Source organism: Cyprinus carpio, chromosome B7 (genome assembly GCF_018340385.1).
Source record: "Cyprinus carpio isolate SPL01 chromosome B7, ASM1834038v1, whole genome shotgun sequence".
Taxonomy (NCBI): domain Eukaryota; kingdom Metazoa; phylum Chordata; class Actinopteri; order Cypriniformes; family Cyprinidae; genus Cyprinus; species Cyprinus carpio.
Genome location: NC_056603.1, coordinates 18,636,570 through 18,656,243, shown reverse-complemented (window position 1 = coordinate 18,656,243; position 19,674 = coordinate 18,636,570). Strand labels below are relative to the sequence as shown.

At 38.1% G+C, this 19,674-nt stretch overlaps 1 protein-coding gene across 1 annotated transcript in view; it reads right to left on the bottom strand.

Moving 5' to 3' along the window:
- Nucleotides 1-19,232, bottom strand: part of LOC109064402 (leucine-rich repeat containing G protein-coupled receptor 4) — a 48,608-nt gene extending 29,376 nt beyond the window's left edge. Inside the window, exons 1-3 of the mRNA XM_042727687.1 lie at nucleotides 18,976-19,232; nucleotides 18,504-18,780; nucleotides 266-337 (exon numbers count right to left, since the gene is read on the bottom strand). Of these exons, the coding sequence (XP_042583621.1) occupies nucleotides 266-337; nucleotides 18,504-18,691 (260 nt within the window). The 5' untranslated portion in view covers nucleotides 18,692-18,780; nucleotides 18,976-19,232. The remainder of the gene's footprint in view (nucleotides 1-265; nucleotides 338-18,503; nucleotides 18,781-18,975) is intronic.
- Between the last annotated feature and the right edge of the window lie 442 nt (nucleotides 19,233-19,674).

The window sequence follows — 19,674 nt, the reverse complement described above, 5'->3', positions numbered from 1 at the left end:
GATAACACTGAGACCAGCAGCGATTTAATAGATGCCATGTTTAAATATTTTTCAAAATTTTTACAAAAATTTCAAAAAAAACACAAAAAAATAAAAAAAAATTAAAAAAAAATAACAAAAATATAATCCAAAAAGTTCCATAAAAAATCCATACATAATCTTTCAATGACGGTGTTTGAAAAAAATTGTCAAGCATATATAAGAAAAAGAAAACAGAGCATGAGGGGAAATACTGAAAGAGAGAGAAAACAGAACTCATCCTCACAGTTCTTCCAGATAGGGCAGGTTTCTGAAGACATTAGCAGGCAGCTCAGTGATGTTGTTCATGCTGATGTCCCTATGGAAACAGAAGAACAAATGCTCGTAGTCAGTGGTTGAGCAGTACCATTTCTATAGGTTAACACAACATAAACAATTTACATTTGCTGTTTGGATGCATTTCTGTTTGGCTTTTAATTTTCTGGTTCACATTGTTTACATCGACTGCTTCACCATTGTGCATGGAAGAGAAGAGATCATGGAAGATTTCATACTGTGATTTTGCTTGCTTTGGGTTTGAGCTGACTTACCAACATAACTAAAACTGGCCATGTGCGGACACTCATTTCAATCACAGCTTTCAATTTTCTAGATTTCATGGTCATATCATGATTTATTCAAATCCAATCCAAAAACAACACAAAAAAAAAATAAATAAAGCAAAAACTGTATAAAATAGGCATGTGAAAGTGCAGAAACTAGACATGTAGCATTTAATAAAAATAAGAAAAATTTTTATAATATAATTTAAAATCTACTTTGAAACAACATAAAAACTAAATAGTACAATGACCCCTATAACACAACTCAAAATAGAACTACTCAAAATCCTGTCATGGGGCAACATACAGTATTTCAATTTGACAAATTTCTTTGAGCGGTAGAGCGAGATCAAGAATAATAAAACAAATTTCTTTGACCGGTCCCTCCCACAGATGATGTTCATGCTTTACAAGTCCAAACAGAGATCTGTATGTCTGTGACGACTGATAAGACCTGAATCCAGATCAGACAGCGAGATCAAGCATCATGAAACAGTAATAGAAGAAATCATATCATAATCAATGCAATCAGCACATCAACCTCTCAACTTACAACTAATACATCAAATACTAAAAAATATTCTTACCTAAGAGTTAATCTATGAATTAACACATAAAAATCAACCTAAAAATCCATTTTAACATATACATACATATCCTTATTTCTCATGATCCCTCGTAATCTCCCCCACTCTGCCTCTTTACCTCAGATCCACATTACTGGCACACATCTCAATACATTATGCAAATATTACAGTGACGCCATTTGTCTGACCCCAGTGATTTAATTAGAATTTATGGTTATTAGGAAAGGGTTATTGAACATTTTTACCAACTTGCTCATCATGAAATCTAATTTGTTAATTTATTTCTAATGAGGTGGACCAAATTCACATTGACATTTATTTACACAGAAACTCCAAAGTGTGCACTATATACAGCTAAATAATCAGAATTCTGTCAGATTTCTGAACAAAAAGTACTGTTTGTATGTCTGTCACTCTGTGTATATCAAGCCTGACAGATGTCTTTTGTGCTGTTATCATGTTGCTTCATAAAAGTCTATTTAAAGCAAAGATGGGTTGACAAATAGGTTCATAAAGCTTTTTTGTTAAGCAAATTGTTAAAGATGACCAGGGGCTAATAATATTGAACTTAATATAACCCTAAAATCAAAACCCTATAATTAACATAAATACAAACATTAAACGAAAAACAAAAAAAAAAATGCAAACACAAAAATAAAGAAAAATCATTCAGTGAGTTTGGAGTGAGTAAAGAATGGTGAACCATTTCTATAATTTGCTACTATTATGGGTAATGAAAGGTTCATATTTTGGTTTTGGGAGTCCCCAATAACAGGTTGACATGCATGCAAGTCAAAAAAACACTTTCATTGTCTTATAATATGCATTTATTTTTACCTTACTTCCTCAACGACTCCCAAACGATTCGCTCAACGATTCATTTTTCAAAACCCCTCCTTTGCCTGACGCTAATCTGTGGTGATTGGTCCGATTGGTCTCAATTTAATTTTATCATGAGCCTGATAAAGCAGCATTTGTGAGTGCAGTGTTGCTTTGTGTACAGCATTGCCAGGGAAACCACTATTTTTACTGCTCCAAAAGCGTCACCTAGTGACAAAGAATGAATTTGCATTTTCCTTCAGACCAGTGCGAAAAGACCAACAAGTGGGTGGGCAATATGCTAAAGTTTCATGTTGATGTCAACAAGAAACGGCTTGGGATTTGTTTAAAAATGACTCGTTTCAATGATTCAGTTAACTCTTTCTTTTGAGAGACAATAGCTTTATACACGGTGCACTTTCAGTTTTAAAACTTTGCAGGATGTTTTCATTCACGTAGAGCTGTGTTACACACTGTATGAAAGGTAATTTTCAAAAATCCATAATAGGGGCACTTTAATGAAGTGAAATTCTCTAGGTTTTCCCTCATTCACTTTTTTCTTCTCTTATTTCTATAAAACTATCTATGTCCCTCCTTTTCTCCCTAAGGCTCCGAAGCTCTGAGCATAGAGAGAGACAGAGAAAAAGAGAGAGAGAGAGAGAGAGAGAGAGAGAGAGAGAGAGAGAGAGAGAGCGGAGGCTGTCAAGGAGACGGAGAGATAGCATGTAGCAGCATGACAAAAATGCAGGCAGTACACAAAGTGTTTTCCTCTTTCTCTTTTCCATTTGGGCTGAAAGGTGAAGAGTGTGGGCAGCTAAAAAAAAAGCAAATGGTAGATCCGCAGCGAGAGAGGTCAGAACACTGACCTTAAAACACCCGCCGTTAGAGACGCCACAACACAAACTCGCAGAGAGGAAATGAGAACCAGTGCATGTAAATCATAATAAGTGTGTTTTTATGTGACATTCTACTTGTTATACATCTCAGTCCTTTTGTTTATTTATTGTACCGTATTCTGGCCAGAATTGTGTGTGCATGATTCAGTCTTTGTTCTGGAGGAGATGCACTGAAGCCTAGGCAGGCTTTTTCAGCTCAGGCTGAGATCTTGATTAGGAATCCATTATATGCGGCTTCAAAAGCCAGGCCGCAAACAGTAGACATGGAGACTGGGTCCGATGGAGCCCAACAAACATGCTACAATTAGCTAATGAGGCACATACCCAACCCTGAAGGAAAAGAAAAACAAGGAGAAGATATCGTCCGCCATATTGGATTTCAATGCAATGGCTGTCTTGAGTCTTGAAAGCGTATATATGAGCATGAGGGCCTCTGGCCACACTGTGTATCAGATTACCCCCCAATCACACACACCGAAAGGGGCCTCCCTATCCCCCCTGCAGCTATGACCTTCCATCGCTCCGCTAACTTTTTTTTTTTTGGATCCGCAGGTTACCTGCCCTATCCAATTACCCTTCAGGCTGCTTTCAATGGACCATGTACCACCAGAACACTCCCCTTTCTCATCTTATTCCTTATCACTCGCTCTTTTTCTCTCTCTCTTTCCCCCTTGGTGGTGTCCCTGGGCCCCTATTTGTGCAGCGGTCCCGGTGGTCCTCTGGATACATTATGTATTACTGACAGTCCTGTTCCTCCTGTACTCACACACACACACACACACACACACACACACACACACACTCCTCCACGCCCGCAGCCTTTTGCCCTGCTGCAAACTCTCTCAGTCTTTTGGCTGAGGTGCCTGGGAGCACGATGAGAGAGAGAGAGAGAGAGAGAGAAAGAGAGAAAGAAGACTGTGTATGTGTGTTTGGGTCTGTGAATGTGATCTCTATCCCCGAGTAGCAGGTTTCCTCATTAGGGGCCAGGGGCCACATTGCAGTGACAAAGACAGGGACGGAGACAGAGGCCTACTGGAGCCATTACCGGTGAAAACTCTATCCTATGAGACTGATAGTGTGTGCTCTTAAAGACAGTTCTATTTCATTAACGTTATATACAAATAAAACATAATTAATATTCCCTAAAAATAAAGTATAATTATTAACCTAAAACGAATCGAAAAAGTGATGCTTCTCATTTATATGGTACCAAACTGCACTGCAAAAAGTCTCAAACTTCTATTTTCTTCTACAAATCACAACCTTACAATTCAAACTTAAATATAAAAGGTTAAAATGTCCATTTCTTACCTTAAAAGGTTAGTTTACCCCAAATAATGACAATTCTGTCTTTATTTACTCACACTCACAACTCATGTTTCTCATCTGTGGAGCACAAAATAAGATGTTTTGAAAATGTGGTGAAGTTTAATGTTGTTGTACAAAAGAAAGAAAGTCAAACAAGGTTGGAACGACATGACAGAATTTTCATTTTTAAGGAACTATTTCTAAACAATATTCTTATCAGTGTAATGTAGTCAGATTAATTAATACTAATGAGCAAAAATGACAGACAAAACTTATTTTAGCTGGTTGAAAATGTTAAAAATCTTGTTTTAAACATGAAGGACAGAAATATAATGTGATATCTGTTGGGTGTTGTGAAGGTGAAATCCTGCAACATGCTCAAACAGCCGAAGATTTCAGCTTGCAAAGGCAGATACAATTTGGCATTGTCATTAAAATACTAACTCGATGACTACAAATAAGGACCACCCTAAGCGCTACAGATGGAGCGTGACAGAATGGAAAATGCATACTACAAACATGGAAGGAAGAAGAAAAGCCTTGTTTTAGGAGAGCTCAGGAACATGTCAAGTCTCAACAGAGCACTGTAGATTTTCTGCCTGTCAGCAACAGTAACAAAAATAGAGCAGGAAAGAGACAGAAGCTAGGCCTGGGTGATAAAACGGTATCGATATACGACGGTACTCCTTCATCGATAACGAACGATAGAAAACATTTTCAATATAGTGCACAATATAGGCACGTGCTATGAGTGACGCAGACAGCACACACAAATACGAACATGAGTGCTGTGGCTGCCTGTGATGAGGAGATTGTGAATAAAAAAAGAATATTAGTCGAATTTAAATTTCAAGAAAATTGCATTTGAATGCAAAAATGGTACAGTCGAATGTTAGGTGTGCATCAGGGAGCGTCAACAGTGGCGTGCGAGATGTGGTGATGTTGATGTAAGTGATGTTGTTGCATTTTAATGTTTTGTTAGTCTAGCCCACGAGAAGCGCCACTGCTGTGTTATTCATTCAAAATATTCAAGAAATATAGTAGCTCAATGCTTAGAAGATCTTGATTAGGTTAAAACCGAAACCAAGCCATTAACACAGAACGCATATTCAGCGCATTTTTTAGATGGACAAATACGACTGCTGCACTCGGGTGTCACACAAGAGATGTATAGAAACCCATGCAAAGTCAAAACAGTTTAAACGTTTAGAAAACACGTTGCAAATTTGTGGAAGTTTTCAAATGCAATCTGTGTGATCGACGATTTGGCTCTTTTTTTATGCAATGCATAAATATATGATGCTGTTTTGTTCATAATTGTTTATGCAATTTACGAAATTATATTTGATGTATATATGTTGATTTATACATTATGCACATTTTTATGGACAGTTATTTCATTGCATTGACAATTTAATAGGCTGCATTGTTTTGCTCATTGCGCTCTCCTGAGGCCTCGGGAGACAAAAGTTTCCATAAAACTTATTTAATCTGAGAACACTGATTTATGAATGACAGCCTTATTTTCTATCAGGATAGATTCATTCCCTTTTTCTAAAACAACATTTATTCTTTCAGAGCTTAACGTAGAACGCTCTCTCTTAATCACTCTGAAAGAAGCACAACAAGCCTGTTTGTCTTTGACTGAACATACTCAGAGGCAAGTCATAAACTTTTACAATTTTGCAGGTGATATCTTAGAAACCTGTGCATATTTACTAACTTACATGCAAACCAGTTTAACATGCAGTTGAAAAAAAATAATGGAGAACAGTGTTATAGCCAAACACGCATGTAGATTGTAGACTTGCATGCTTTCTTGTGATGCTGTACATACCATTGTGTCTATGGCAACCTAGAACACAAGAATGCAATTCAATCTATGATTCTTTGCAATGATTATGTTTGAGTGTCTGATAACCAACATGGATATCAGACTTGATATTTTATATTGATATTCAGACATGCTTTGTTTATATGAAGCGGAAGTGCGCACATGCGTCCTGATACACTCCATAATGAAGGTTTTCTTTGCACACAAAAAGTATTAGCTTTGTAAAACTACTGATGTCACATGGAATATTTTACTGATGTCCTTACTATGTTTCTGACCTTGATCTTGGTAGTAAAAATGACAAGCGATTATGTAAAAAACATTTAAATATCAGACAAAAATGGAATTAATGGTCAATCACTACTTAGTAACAACCTATAAAATCAGTAATTATGCTGGGAAAATTGCATTTAGCACAGATTTTGTGGGCACGTTTGCATTTGTTACTTGATATGTATAATTATTTTAGTGAATTAAACGGTCAAACAATACAGAAAGCCTGTTTCTGAGCGTTTGCAGGACTGTACTCAATAGCAGCTGTTCTCCGTGGGCTCCTAAACTCCTCTGCTAAGATTCTGAGGGTTAACTTTTACATTTCCACTGCATCAGTGAAACATGGAAGCATCCGCGTGTCGGCAAACCACACCAGCACCACAGCAGGCCTTTCGGTGGCCACAGCTGCCCACAGAGCCCCACATCACAGCAGGGCCAGCCCGCTCACAGCCCTGCCAAGCCCTGAAGGAGCCCAGCCACAGCCTGCCCCATGATAAGGCCTGCAGATGTGATGTGATGTGTATGCGTGTGAGTGTGTGTGTCGGGGCATGGGTGGGTCTCATTCACCGGCTGGATTTCAGGCCAAGAAGGGTGAGGCGCTTCTGTGACAACTTCATTTTGATTGACAGGCCTGCAAATGATGTCTTTTAAGGATCAAGTGTAAAAAGGGTGTGCACCTTAAAAATGGACTTGAAATAAGGACACTTTTTGTCCTACTTTATCTATATGTTGGTGTATCTTACAGAAACTTGCATCTTATTGTATTCCAAAAATCCAAAGGATCCTTTCTATTCAGTCACTTGTATATCATGTAACCGAAATGTAATATATAATACAAATAAAACATTGATTATTTGCCCACATTCTGAATTCACAGCTTGTGGGATTGTTTAAAATTGTGCGCAATACATACAATCCCACACAGAGTTTCAAGACCTGAGTTGGGCTGAGGGTTTGTTGTTTCAAGCAGGACCCCCACCCTAAATTCGAAGCAAAATAGTCTCTTCTCACAAGCCTGATGATTTGTTTTTCCTTCAGTGTTACATACAGTAGAGAGTGAACACTAAACACTGGAAGCCTATCAGTGGGTTGGATGATGTCATGCCTGACAAATTCCTCTCCTTCTCCACACAAGAGAAAAGTTTGAGTCATATTAGAGCTCCGGCAAACTGTCTGCCATTCAAGAAGACAATTACATGGTTTGAATCATGAAATTACAAAAAAAAAAAAAAAAAAAAAAAAACAGTATAAGGCACCTTTTCTTTAAGAAAGACAGGACTGATGGCCTCAACGATGGGATATGAGCTATGTATACGAATTCAAACACTGTATTTGGATCTTTAAATGTTTGGGAAGACAGCACTTAAATGTTTTTCTTAAAATGTTTGGGAAAAGAGTGCCGTCTGACGCAGAACATGAGATTTAAACTCTGAGTAATGAGTTCAAGTCTAAACCCTCTTTGAACTAAACTACCTGAGATCCTTAAAAAAAAAAAATCTACAGACTTCCCCTATACTAAAAGAAGAGAATACGACCACACACAGGCATGCATAACTATACTATATACACACAACCACACACCAATCAAAAAAACCATACAAACAATCATCAAGTCACACTACCACACAGGGAGCTCTATGCCCAGTTAAAGAAAGGCTACAGTCTGGAGTCACAGAGCAAGAAGCAAACACCCCCAACACAAACACAAAACAAAGAAATCAAACATTTAAACCAAAAAAAACAAACCACAAAAAAAAAAAAAAAAAAAATCTGATTCCGAGAGAAATCAAAGGATTTACAGAAAGAGAAAGACAGCAGGAATGCGAGAAAGGAAGTGTATTAAGCCGCTAATTCCACAGGAACACCATGGCTGTAAGCACACAGTGTGTTGGGGCTGTGCTGATAGTCTATCTGTAATGAGATATGGACAAGGCTGAACACACCACTGATCCACACAAACAACATACACTGGAGTCAGACTGCAAAGTTTGCCAAGAGCAAACCAATCTCTCTTCACCTCCCTTTATTTACTTAAATGCAAACTTTAATATGTAAAATATCATGAAAAATGTGCCTGAATACATAGAATTTTCCAAACAGACTTAACAGTATAATTCAAAGTCTGTCAAAATTACTTGCCCTCATATCAATCCAAATCCATCTGATTTTTTTTTTATTATGAGGAGCACAATTGTAGAATATTCAGGCTGTTCATCAAAACAACACTGACAATAAACATTTCATCTTTTTACGCAAGTCTGCTATAAAAATTCTTCATTTAAAACATACTTGTACTTGCGTAAAAAAAAAAAAACTGGTGAGAAGGAAACACTCTTCCACTAAAGAAGGATAAGCTATCATGATATTAGCTGATATCTGACATTAATCAGCTGATATCTCAACAGCTTAAAATAACAGTTGTTTAATAAAATATCAGCGAGGTCAAAGTTCCACATGCTTGCTAATGTTTGGCAGTGAGTGCTGTCCAGATGTCAAAGACAGCATTTGACAGCATCACCTAAATGTAAGTTGCCTCCCATAAGGGGTTTGATACTGACAAAATTCAGAAAAACAAGCACACGTCTCATGGCAAGCAAGTTCTTTTCCACAGTACTCCAACTCAAACTGGTCCATGCGTTCCCTCTCTGTCTCTCTGGAGAGGTGAGCTGAGCTGGACGGAAGCTTGATGGGAACGAAACCCAAATAAAAACAGTTTTCTGGGAAGCCATTTCACATTCCAGTGAGACCAGAGAGGCTTCCCACCTTCCAGTAAGAGTGTGTGTACAGACCTGTCTTTGGCTGCACCTATTTGCGTGTCTGTGTGTGTTGTGACACTAAGAGACAGAATGTGTGTGTGTGTGTGTGTGTGTGTGTGTGTGTGTGTGGCTCAGTGCTTTCCCAGCTCATCTCACTCAGCATACCCCTCTGTTTATCATTCAGCCCATCTCTCTCCCTCTGTTTCCCTCTCCATCCTTCCCCCTCATTCCTTTCCACTGATCTCAGATCCTCATCCTGTCATTTGTCTGGTGTCCATTAGAAAAAGAAGATGTGATGGGAGACAGGCGTTTCTAACGCAGCAGATGGCCTTCTTCAAGGCTCCACCAGGAAGCTCACATTAAACAAACCCATTAACTGCCAAGGCAACCTGCCTGCATCCCAACAACACTATTGACCATGAACGATCTCTAAATAATCACATGGCTATGTCTGCGAGCGTCCACAACCTTTTGCTTCTGGAGGACGGAGATGAACTCGAGCGTGTGAATGGAGTGAGTCGAAGGGAGTCCCCGCAAATCCCCCACCTGTTTAAAACAAAAAAAATTAAACAACACTGGCTTTGACTAGAATTCAGCACTTCGATAAATTACAGAGGGGCCAAGAGGGGCCTCTACACTACCTTACTACCCCACAATCTGGCAAGCCTCCAAAATACTCTCTCGGTTTGCAAGTGAAAATTACTAAGTAACCTAATAAATATTCATATTCATGCCTTGAAATTTTGATTAATGTAGTTGAATGTTTATAAACTGCTGATGTTAAACAGTTCAAATGTTTGTTAATGACTAATGAATGTTCCTTAAAGTCTAACCATACACTACTCTTCAAAAATGTTTTTAGAAAGGAATGAATGCTTTTATTCAGCAAGGATACATTAAATTGATCAAGTGACTGTAAAGTTATTTATACAGATTTTTATTTCAAATACATGTTTTTTAAGCAGAAGAATCCTTAAAATGTATTAAGGTTTCTGTAAAAAAAATATTAAGCAACAGTTTTCAAAATGATAATTAGAAATGCTAGTGGAGCATATTAGAATGATTGCTGAAGGATTGTGTGACACTGAAGGCTGGAGTAATGGCTGCTAAAATTTGAGCTTTACCATCACAGCAATAAATGACATTTTAAAATATATTTAAATAGAAGACAGATATTTGTAATAACTTTTTTCAATCAAATGTTTCTCAGATACTCGTGATGTAATTAGTAAGAACGAGTGACTGTGCATGTAAAGCAAAAAAAAAAAAAACTGTATATATATATATATAATATATATATATATATATATATATATATATATATAATATATATATATATATATATGTATGTATGTATGTATGTATGTATGTATGTGTGTGTGTGTGTGTGTGTGCGCGCGCTGGTGCGTAATATATCTACTGTACAACCAGTATTTCAGTTCAATGCAGCCCGATTAGCCATTTTGTGAAGAAAGACCTTTTTTGTGAAGACCTTTTCTGTGTGTATGTGTATATGTATATATATATATATATATATATAGATATATATATATATATATATATATTATATATATATATATATATATATATATATATTATATATAATATATATATATATATATCTATACACACATACATACACACACACACACACACACACACACACACAGGACCTTGCGAAAGTATTTATACCCCTTTTTGTCAGGCTTTGTTTTGTTGCTGCCTTATGTTATACTGCTTTAAATTCATTTTTTCCACATCAATCTTCACACCATACACCATACTGACAAAGCAAAAACAGAACTTCTTAAATTTATTAATAATAAAAAACTGAAATAAATACACTGCTCCGAAGGCAGTAGAAATGTGCTATATAAGAAAACTAAACTAAACTAAACTAAACTGAGATTCTGAATGCTCTGGACTGGGTTTTCATTAAGGCTATCTCAATATTTTGGTCCACTGAGCTTTTCTTCTAATCTGATGAGTCCCTCAGTCCCTGCTGATGAAAAACAGCCCCACAGCATGAGGCTGCTACCAGCACACTTTACTTTTGGGATGCTACTCTGCAATTGATGAGCAGTGCCTGGTTTCCTTCAAACATGCTTAGAATTGAGGTTCATCAGACCAGAGAATCTTGTTTCTGACAGTCTGAGGGTTGTTTAGGTGCCTTTTTTTATTTTATTTTATTTTTATTTTTTTTTGCAAATTCCAAGTGTGTTTTCATGTGTCTTTGCTGAGGAGAGGATTGAGTTTGGCCACACCGACATAAAGCACAGATCGGTGGAGTGTTGCAGTGATGTTTGACCTTCTGTAAATTTCTCCTATCTGCACATATGATCATGAAGCTCGACTAGAGTGACCATCAGCTTCTTGGTTAGCAATCTAACCAAAGCCCTTCTCCATCAGTTGCTCAGTTTGGCCTGGAGGCCAGCTCTAGGAAGAGTCCTGGTTGTTCCAAACATCTTCCATTAAGGGGAACAGAGACTACATGCTTCTGTGACCGTTCAATGCAGCAGAATTTTTTCTGAACTCTTCCCCAGATGTGTGGCTTGACACAAACCTGTTTCTAATCTCTACAGGCAGTTCTTATGACCTCAGGGCATGGTTTTTGCTCTGATATGCATTATCAGCTGATAGACCTTTTATTAAGATGTATGTGCCTTTCCAAATAATACCCATTCGATTGAATTTGCCACAGGTTAACTTCACACGTAATGTAGTAACATCTTCAAACAATATGAATGTTCCTGAACTAAATTTCAACTGTTCCAAAGGGTATGAATACTTATGCAATGGGATCATTTAAAAGTTTTTTATTTGTAATAAATTTGCAAAGATGTTACAAACCTGTTTTCTGCTTTACCATTACGGTGTATGGCATGTAGATTGATGGGGAGGAAAAAAAAGTAATTTAAAGCAGTTTAACATAAGGTTATGAATACTTTCGCAAGGCGCTGTGTGTGTGTATATATATATACACTCCCCCTCCGTTTAGCTGTGTCATTAGATTTGCATAGTCACTTGTCATCTCAAATGTCATACAAAATAATGTGTTTTGAACCGCAGACTGTTGTCAGTGTAAACTCAATGGTTTTAAACTGATAAAAAAAAAAAGAAAAAAAAAAGTCCCTTAAAGTTTTAAAGTTCTGACATTACATTTTCTCTCCATCTCTCTCTCTCACAAACACACACACACAAAATATTGCAAACCCTTAAAAATAGCAACACAAAATGCATGACTGGCTTAAATATGACATGCCACACAGACAAGGAGACAGCAAAGGTTTTCGAAATGAGGAAGAAAATGATGAACTGTGAATAAATGTTTATTTTACTGCCCTCTAGACATAATGTATCATCAGCTCAGTTTAAATAAATTCATCACGTTCTGCTTTTCTGTCTCTCTCACACTCATAAACACACAAATTGTTGGCAGGAGGCACCGTGTGGACAGATGCAGGGGACCCGAGGGGGTCATCTCCAGGTCAGGAAGTGTGCGGCTGTGGAGCGATGATGGACCCTGCGACTCCAGGTCACCGGGGGTCGCGCACGCGGGCAGAGAGGAAATGCCAGCCAAGTGGCACCACCTAGGACCACACACATTCAAAACTTCGGCAAGGAGGAGAGGTGCCATGTTAAACACTCCTTACTGGAATAGCTGGACAGAGAAGACATCAGCACTTCTTCAGCTGCTGGACACTTCTCAAGGAGTCTAACCACTGGACAACACAACACACGCAAACCCTGGATTAGAGCTCATCTCCGGTCCGACTCCTACTGGGGACTACTTGTCAGTCCACTAATCCAGTCCTCATAGTTCCTCACAGCAGAATGGACATTTGGTGGATATTTTCTCCACATGGGACGAAATCCACGGAACAAGGGCATGGCCAATAAGGCCTGATTTGAGGTCTGAGTGCTACACGTGTAAACACTTGCAATGCTTTAAGAAACTCTGGCAGCCTAACAGTCTCTCTCTTTGTCCCACACCCACCACTTCTGTCTCTCTAATCATCATGAGCCATCATTCACGCTCATCAAAAATAGAGCGAAGAGAAAGAAAACCAAAAGCACCAAAAAGGGAAAGATACATGGTGACAGACAGATGCTATTTGGTATGGGAATCAAAAAGAATTTTTCCGCTTAACGTTTTAAATTGTTTATTTTACTTTTTGTAAAGAATAAATATTTGGTGAAAAAAAATGTGATTCCATAATAAAATTATAAAATAATAAACAATATTTTACTAAATTAAAACAAAAGGTAAAACTTTAGATTAGGAAACACATATTCACTATAAACTTCAGGTAGGTGTTCTTTAATAGTTATGTTCAGGTATGGGGTAGGGTTAAGGGATCTAGAATATAGTGATTGCAGAATTATACACTAATAAGCGCTTTGTAAGTACTAATAAAAATATGCTAGTCATATGCATTCTAATAAGAAAAAAGTTAATTGTGAATAAATTTTCCCTAATCTAAAGTGTTACCAAACAGTTCTTGGAAAAGATGTGTTTAACAATTTTTTACAAACAGATTTAATTCAATTCACTATTTGACCTGAACTGTTAAACCGCTTTACCAAACAAAACAAAAAAGCAGTAATATTTTATTCATTAATTTTTATAATAATTCTAATGACGAACTGCATAATGGACATCTTTATCTACACAATGTCACAAACAACCAGTCAGTAAATAAACTGATTTAGGTTTCACTTTAAGTTGTACGTGTTTGATTCACTAAAAAAAATTACATAAATAAAAGTGTAATTTGTTCAATTCACTGGAGAGAACTTGCTGATAAGAGTAATTTATTCTATAATCTGACTGCACTGTCCATGCTGTAGATTCACTAGTGGATTGAATAAGTAGTGCAGGATTCGGTCATGGTATTTTAGTACGTTCGACAACTGTAAATGGTTCTTTACATTTGGAACATTGTTCCTAACCCTATAAATCATCACAGTAACAACAACTTTTACTACAAAAAGATACACAACCAATTTCTTTCTTGAAAAAATGCGGTCACAGACATTCATGAAGCTTCACTGTTAACGGCTGAGAGAGTCTTTGCCAGAACGCTGAACACAGAGGGCCCTCTTTTCCTCCAGAGCTCTTCTCATGACCTGTGTCTGTGTGTGTGTGTGTGTGTGTGTGTGTGTGTGTGTGTGTGTGTGTGTGTGTGTGTGTGTGTGTGTGTGTGTGTGTGTGAGTGCAGGTATGACTGAAGGCTGCCTGTGTTCATGTACATAAAACAACCTTTATCCTGAACTATCCCAATTTACCTCATAACATCGGAGCTGTAAATCATTTGTGCAGCAATGAGGCATACAAACCATCTTCAGGTGAAGCATTGCATTGATCAACTACACCACAATTTTCACAACAGTAATTTTATCTGACAGATTCAAGGAAACTGTGTGACTTTCTCTGGTGGTGTTCTTAAAAAAAAACAAAAGATAAGAAAAGCACTGACAATTTTTATACTCAACTTCACATTAAATCTCCCATTAAAAGTGCATTACCTCACCAGTCACTTTCTGTCACGTACCCACTGACTGCACAGAAACGGTATTGTCTTCAGAGGTGAATGTGAAAAAAGCATTCACTAATCGCTCTATACATTCAGACAGGGAAAGGTGTGGAAAAATGGTGTAGCCGGTTCCATCTGACTGAGCTTGAAGACGTGCAACCCTTCCCACAGCCTTTAAGATGGAAAAGAACATGGCGTCTCTGTTTTGTTAATGGGACACAAAGGCACATTCCAGCTCCTCAATGCTGAAGGGCTTTACTGAGGCTGAGACAAGAGTGGGCTAATGCCATGTGGACAGACATTTAAGGGGGGATATCCCCACTGCACTAAACCAGCATGCGTACATGCACACACTCACATATACACAATGGAAATTAATTCAGCCAGCAAGGGGACACCAAAAAACAGGCAAGGTAGACTGAAAAGTATAAAGGGCCAAAAGTAAAGGAGTCACGCGCTGAACTATGAAGGACGTACCACTGAATCAAAAAAAAACACATTCTTTAAACTTACTGGATAAGAACAAGACAAGTAAGGGAGGAAGTGAAAAAGCTAGGAAAATTCCAAAAATATTTTTATATATTTTTATTATTATTATTTTTGCCAGTAACAAGGTTACTGTATCTTTATGTCAATAAAGTAAATAACAGAAGTCAAACAACTAAATAACAACAAAAAAAATTTTGATTGTAAAGACATTTACAATATTAAAAATATAGGTTTCAGAAGTGGTTTTTGCAATGGTGCCATATACACTCCTAAAAATAAAGGTTCCTGACTGGCATTGATAGTTCCACAAAGAGACTGTAACGTCCATTGAACCTTTTCACAGAACCTTTCAGTTCTTAAAATAACATTTTAATGATCTAAATAACCTTTTCCACTATAAAGAACCTTTTATGAAACATCAGTTACACATATCTCCCCTCCCCTTATACAACATAACAGACACGTGTTTATGAGGTGCTTGTTAAAACATTATGAAGGCCATTTGATCGAAAGCAGAGTGTAATAAGCTATGAACCACTTGCAGTGGGAGTTAAGTATATAGTTACATCCGCCCATACAGCACAGTCAAGGTCAAAGTTTCCCTGGTGTGGAGCGATACTACAGTGCATATTTGTTTCTTAAGCCGGTGCTAAGTCTCTCGCTTGCCCTGCTCCGATACTCCGCCTAAACAGAGTATGATTAACCTGAAGCATTGCTCAACAACCTGTTGAAGTGAGCAAACTATATTAACCCCACAAGACTGAGAGCTGCTATCTGGCCTAGGAGAATAATGATCAACCAGACTGTGCCTACTCTCTTTCTCTCACACTTTTACACATTTCCCTCCCTTTCTTTTTCTCAGACCCTTCGAATGCTGATATACTCCAACATATTTTTCTTTGTCACTTTACCAGTTTTGAAACTTCAACTCCCTCCCTCTATTGTCATCTCTCTCGCTAATTCTCCAGTTCTGTTCTTCTCTGCGGGGAGAGACAGTGTGGCGACAGCTGAAAGCAACCCAGAGGACAGGCAGAGAGAACTGCCCTACTATTATCAATTACATAAATAAATACCAGAAATGCAGTTAAGCGTGCAGCAGGCCCATGCAGGCGGATGCAGCAATGTGGCTGGAACGGTGGCAGCACATTTCACAGCTCATGACTATTACCGCATAGACTGACTGACAGATGTCCCGTCATCTGCTCAGCATCACCCGTGGATTGATCAGTAATGTGTGTTTTTTAAAAAACAGGGCCCTGCTAAAACACAAACTGTTCAAATACAGGCTATTTTCATAACTAAAATATAGCTTTCAGAATAATCAGTATTTGTTTTAAATATAAGCAAAAACTCTCATACCATATTCTAATGTTTTTTTTTTTTTTTTATCATCATGTAGCAGAAGTAGGGACAGATTTTTTTTCCATATTGTGACGTACATCTGAGTGTAACAAATTATCAAAAATAGAAAAAGAAATTAATTTCATGCCATTTCTAAAAAATACAATATAATGTATGTGGCCTGCTAGTAATTTTTTTTTTTTTTCATATTGGTGAATAACCACACCAGTGTGATTTTTATGGGGTTTTTATAGAGGGTTTGCATCCTGCTGATGCCTATACATGCAGCCCCCATTTGCATATAATTCACTTATATCCAAGATGGCCACTGCCATCACTAGTGTTAACTCTGTGGCTTTATTTCTGGCTTTATCGCTTCTCCAGACTGGACTTAGCTTGGCGTTGGGTTACACGCTCCAGCTTGGCAGAGATATTTCAAGAGCCCGGTCAAGCTGTTTTCAAAACGTATAGGCTCCAAGAGAGAGCTGCAGAATAAACACTTGCCTCCAGACACGCTTCTAAACACTTTGGCAGAAAAGTACCACACTTAATCACAACAGAGTGAAAACACAATGAATGCTGGTAAAGTGTAATGAGGTGAGGGATGTGATTCACACGTGCCACAACAGCAGGCTCTGGCTCAGCCCAGCAATAAACCAGTCTTTCTGTACAAAGACAGATGGAAAAACATGAGGGATAAAAAGTTCTCAAAGTTCACCAGGGAGACATCAAACTATGCACAGTTGATGCGAGGGTTCCATTAATACAGACCAAAAGAGACAGCATCAACAATGACGGCCCGTTCACACCAAGGATAATAACTATAATGATAACTACAAAGTTTTAACAATCATTATAATTTTATAAGAATAGGGAAGTCAACACTCCAGCTGTAATAATAACAATACAGAAAAACGATACCACTGAAATCAATTTCATAACGATTTTTTCCTGCTGATGAACACTTGACAGCCAATCAGAAAGAATCCACCTGAGTTTAAAGAGTTTGAGCAATTAATGTGGCAGATGGCACAAATGAAGCTCATGCATATACTAACAAAAAGAATGTTACCATGCATGTATGTGGACACTAATACAGTTAACGTTAAAGTTACCATTCTTGGTGTGAATGAACCCTTAGTCAGTAATTAAACAATAATTAAACACACTTTAAGTTTAATTACTTCTAGCTTTTAATATAAGAGGCCTTCTTGATTATCAGCGAACCCAAGTTATTCAAAAAGTAAGAAAATATAATGGTAAAAAAGAATTCAGAAAGAGATAATACTAGTGTCCGTTATGCCCTGCAAAAATTAGCAGCAGACTGCTGAGAAAGACATTTGTGGAAAGGACTATTCATAGAAAAGCACCCCAACTCACCTCAAAATATAAATAACTGACACAATATCTACCTTTTTATGCTGCATGGGTTTAAAAGCAGGCCGGTGAGGTTTTAAAGGCTGACTGTATTTAATAATGGATGAGCAGCCCTCTCTATATCACCAGTTTGGGTCATACAGCATTTAGTCTGCTACACTCAAACAAAGCACCCAAAAGCGGCCCAAGATGGACTTTGAGCTACAAAGCGAAAAATCTCTCCAATGAATTTCAGTCTGAAAACAACTGCCAGACTTATTTATATAGATGACATTTATCTAAATGCAACAATCATACTTCTCAATGTGGATTTTCACCTCTATTCTTTAATATTTTGTTACATTCTTTCTTACAGCTATGTTGTAAATGAAACTGAGTGTATACAGGTGTGTTTCTGAGTCACAGGACAGTTTATCATGGTTTGATATTACATTATCAATGATCTTACTTGACGTTTGAAAACAATTTTAGACTTGTTGTAGACAAGTTATTGTTGGTTTGCGTAACTGCATTAAGCGCATGTGTCATTATTTTGTGGGATTGCTACATGCAGTTTCTGCAGTAATTCGTTACAGAAACGTGTAACATCATGGACATTGAAAATACAGTTTTGAAAATGGAGCCAAACATGTGTAGCCTTATACATACAGTATGCACTTGTTCCCAGCATGCACTTGATTGTTAAACGTTACTGTGGTGACTTACAGGTAATAAGTGAAAGCGCTGAGGCCGGTGGGGACGGTGGTCAGTCCTCGTCCGGAGCAGTCCGCTCCTCCGTCTTCATCGCAGCGGCACAGCGGAGAGCATGTGGCCGCAGTGGACTGTCCCTCTCCCGCAGCAGCAGCACAACACAACAACCCCAGCATAAGCATCCGGGCGGCCAGCAATGCCATTATTCTCCTCCTTTCGACCCAAAAGCCCCTCGAAGGAAATGCGTGGTGCTTGTTTAGCCAGCAACAGAGATGTTGATAGCTCCTTTAACCTAAGAACAAGTACAATATCAGACTCTCGGAACACTTAGAATTCGCTGGGCTAAAATCTGATTTAGACGTGATGTGGGCGCGCTAACGGAATAAAATTAAGCTACAGCATGTCTTATTGTTTATAGTGCCCCAAAAGAAACGTTATGCTACCTGCTTTTCTTTCAGTCTTGATCAGTGTAAATAAGTGCTCTTACCTAATGCCCGCGAACGATAAACAGATCGGGCCAGTCAGCGGTCATTCTGCGCGGAGTCCCGAGCCTCACACCTCCAAAAACACACCAAATAAAACACCTTTAGCTTGGATTCCCGGGTCTAAACAAACGGGGCCCCAGACTGTCCTGATTCGCTAAGCGTCCGCTTCCAGGAAAACACTCACAAAACCCGCGACGAAACACGGCGCTTACAACAGTACTCTCTCTCTCTCTCTCTCTCTCTCTCTCTCTCTCTCTCTCTCTCTCTCTCTCTCTCTCTCTCTCTCTCTCTCTCTCTCTCCCTCGCTCGCTCTCTCTCGCTCTCCCTCGCTCGCTCTCTCTCGCTCTGATTTTTTTTTCCCCGTAGAAAACACGGTCAGCTCTCTCTCTATGCAGGACAGCCAGTGAGGTGCTGAATATGTTAATACGGACTTACATATTAATGATTTTTCGACGTCAGCTGTATAGTATAAACTGAAGGCAGAAAACTTGTGACTGTAAAATATTCAAAAGCTTTATTTATATATGGTGGAGTACACAGTCAGAGTATTTGTAAATTCCAGTTGGCCTTATTTGTTCAGTTTCAGAAAGTTGCCATCCCAAGGTAGTTAAACCAAAACACATCTAAAAGGAAAAAAGGCTGTGTACAAACAGGAGCAGTAGTTCAGCTGAGAACAGAGTATAGGTAAATTTGCATTTATG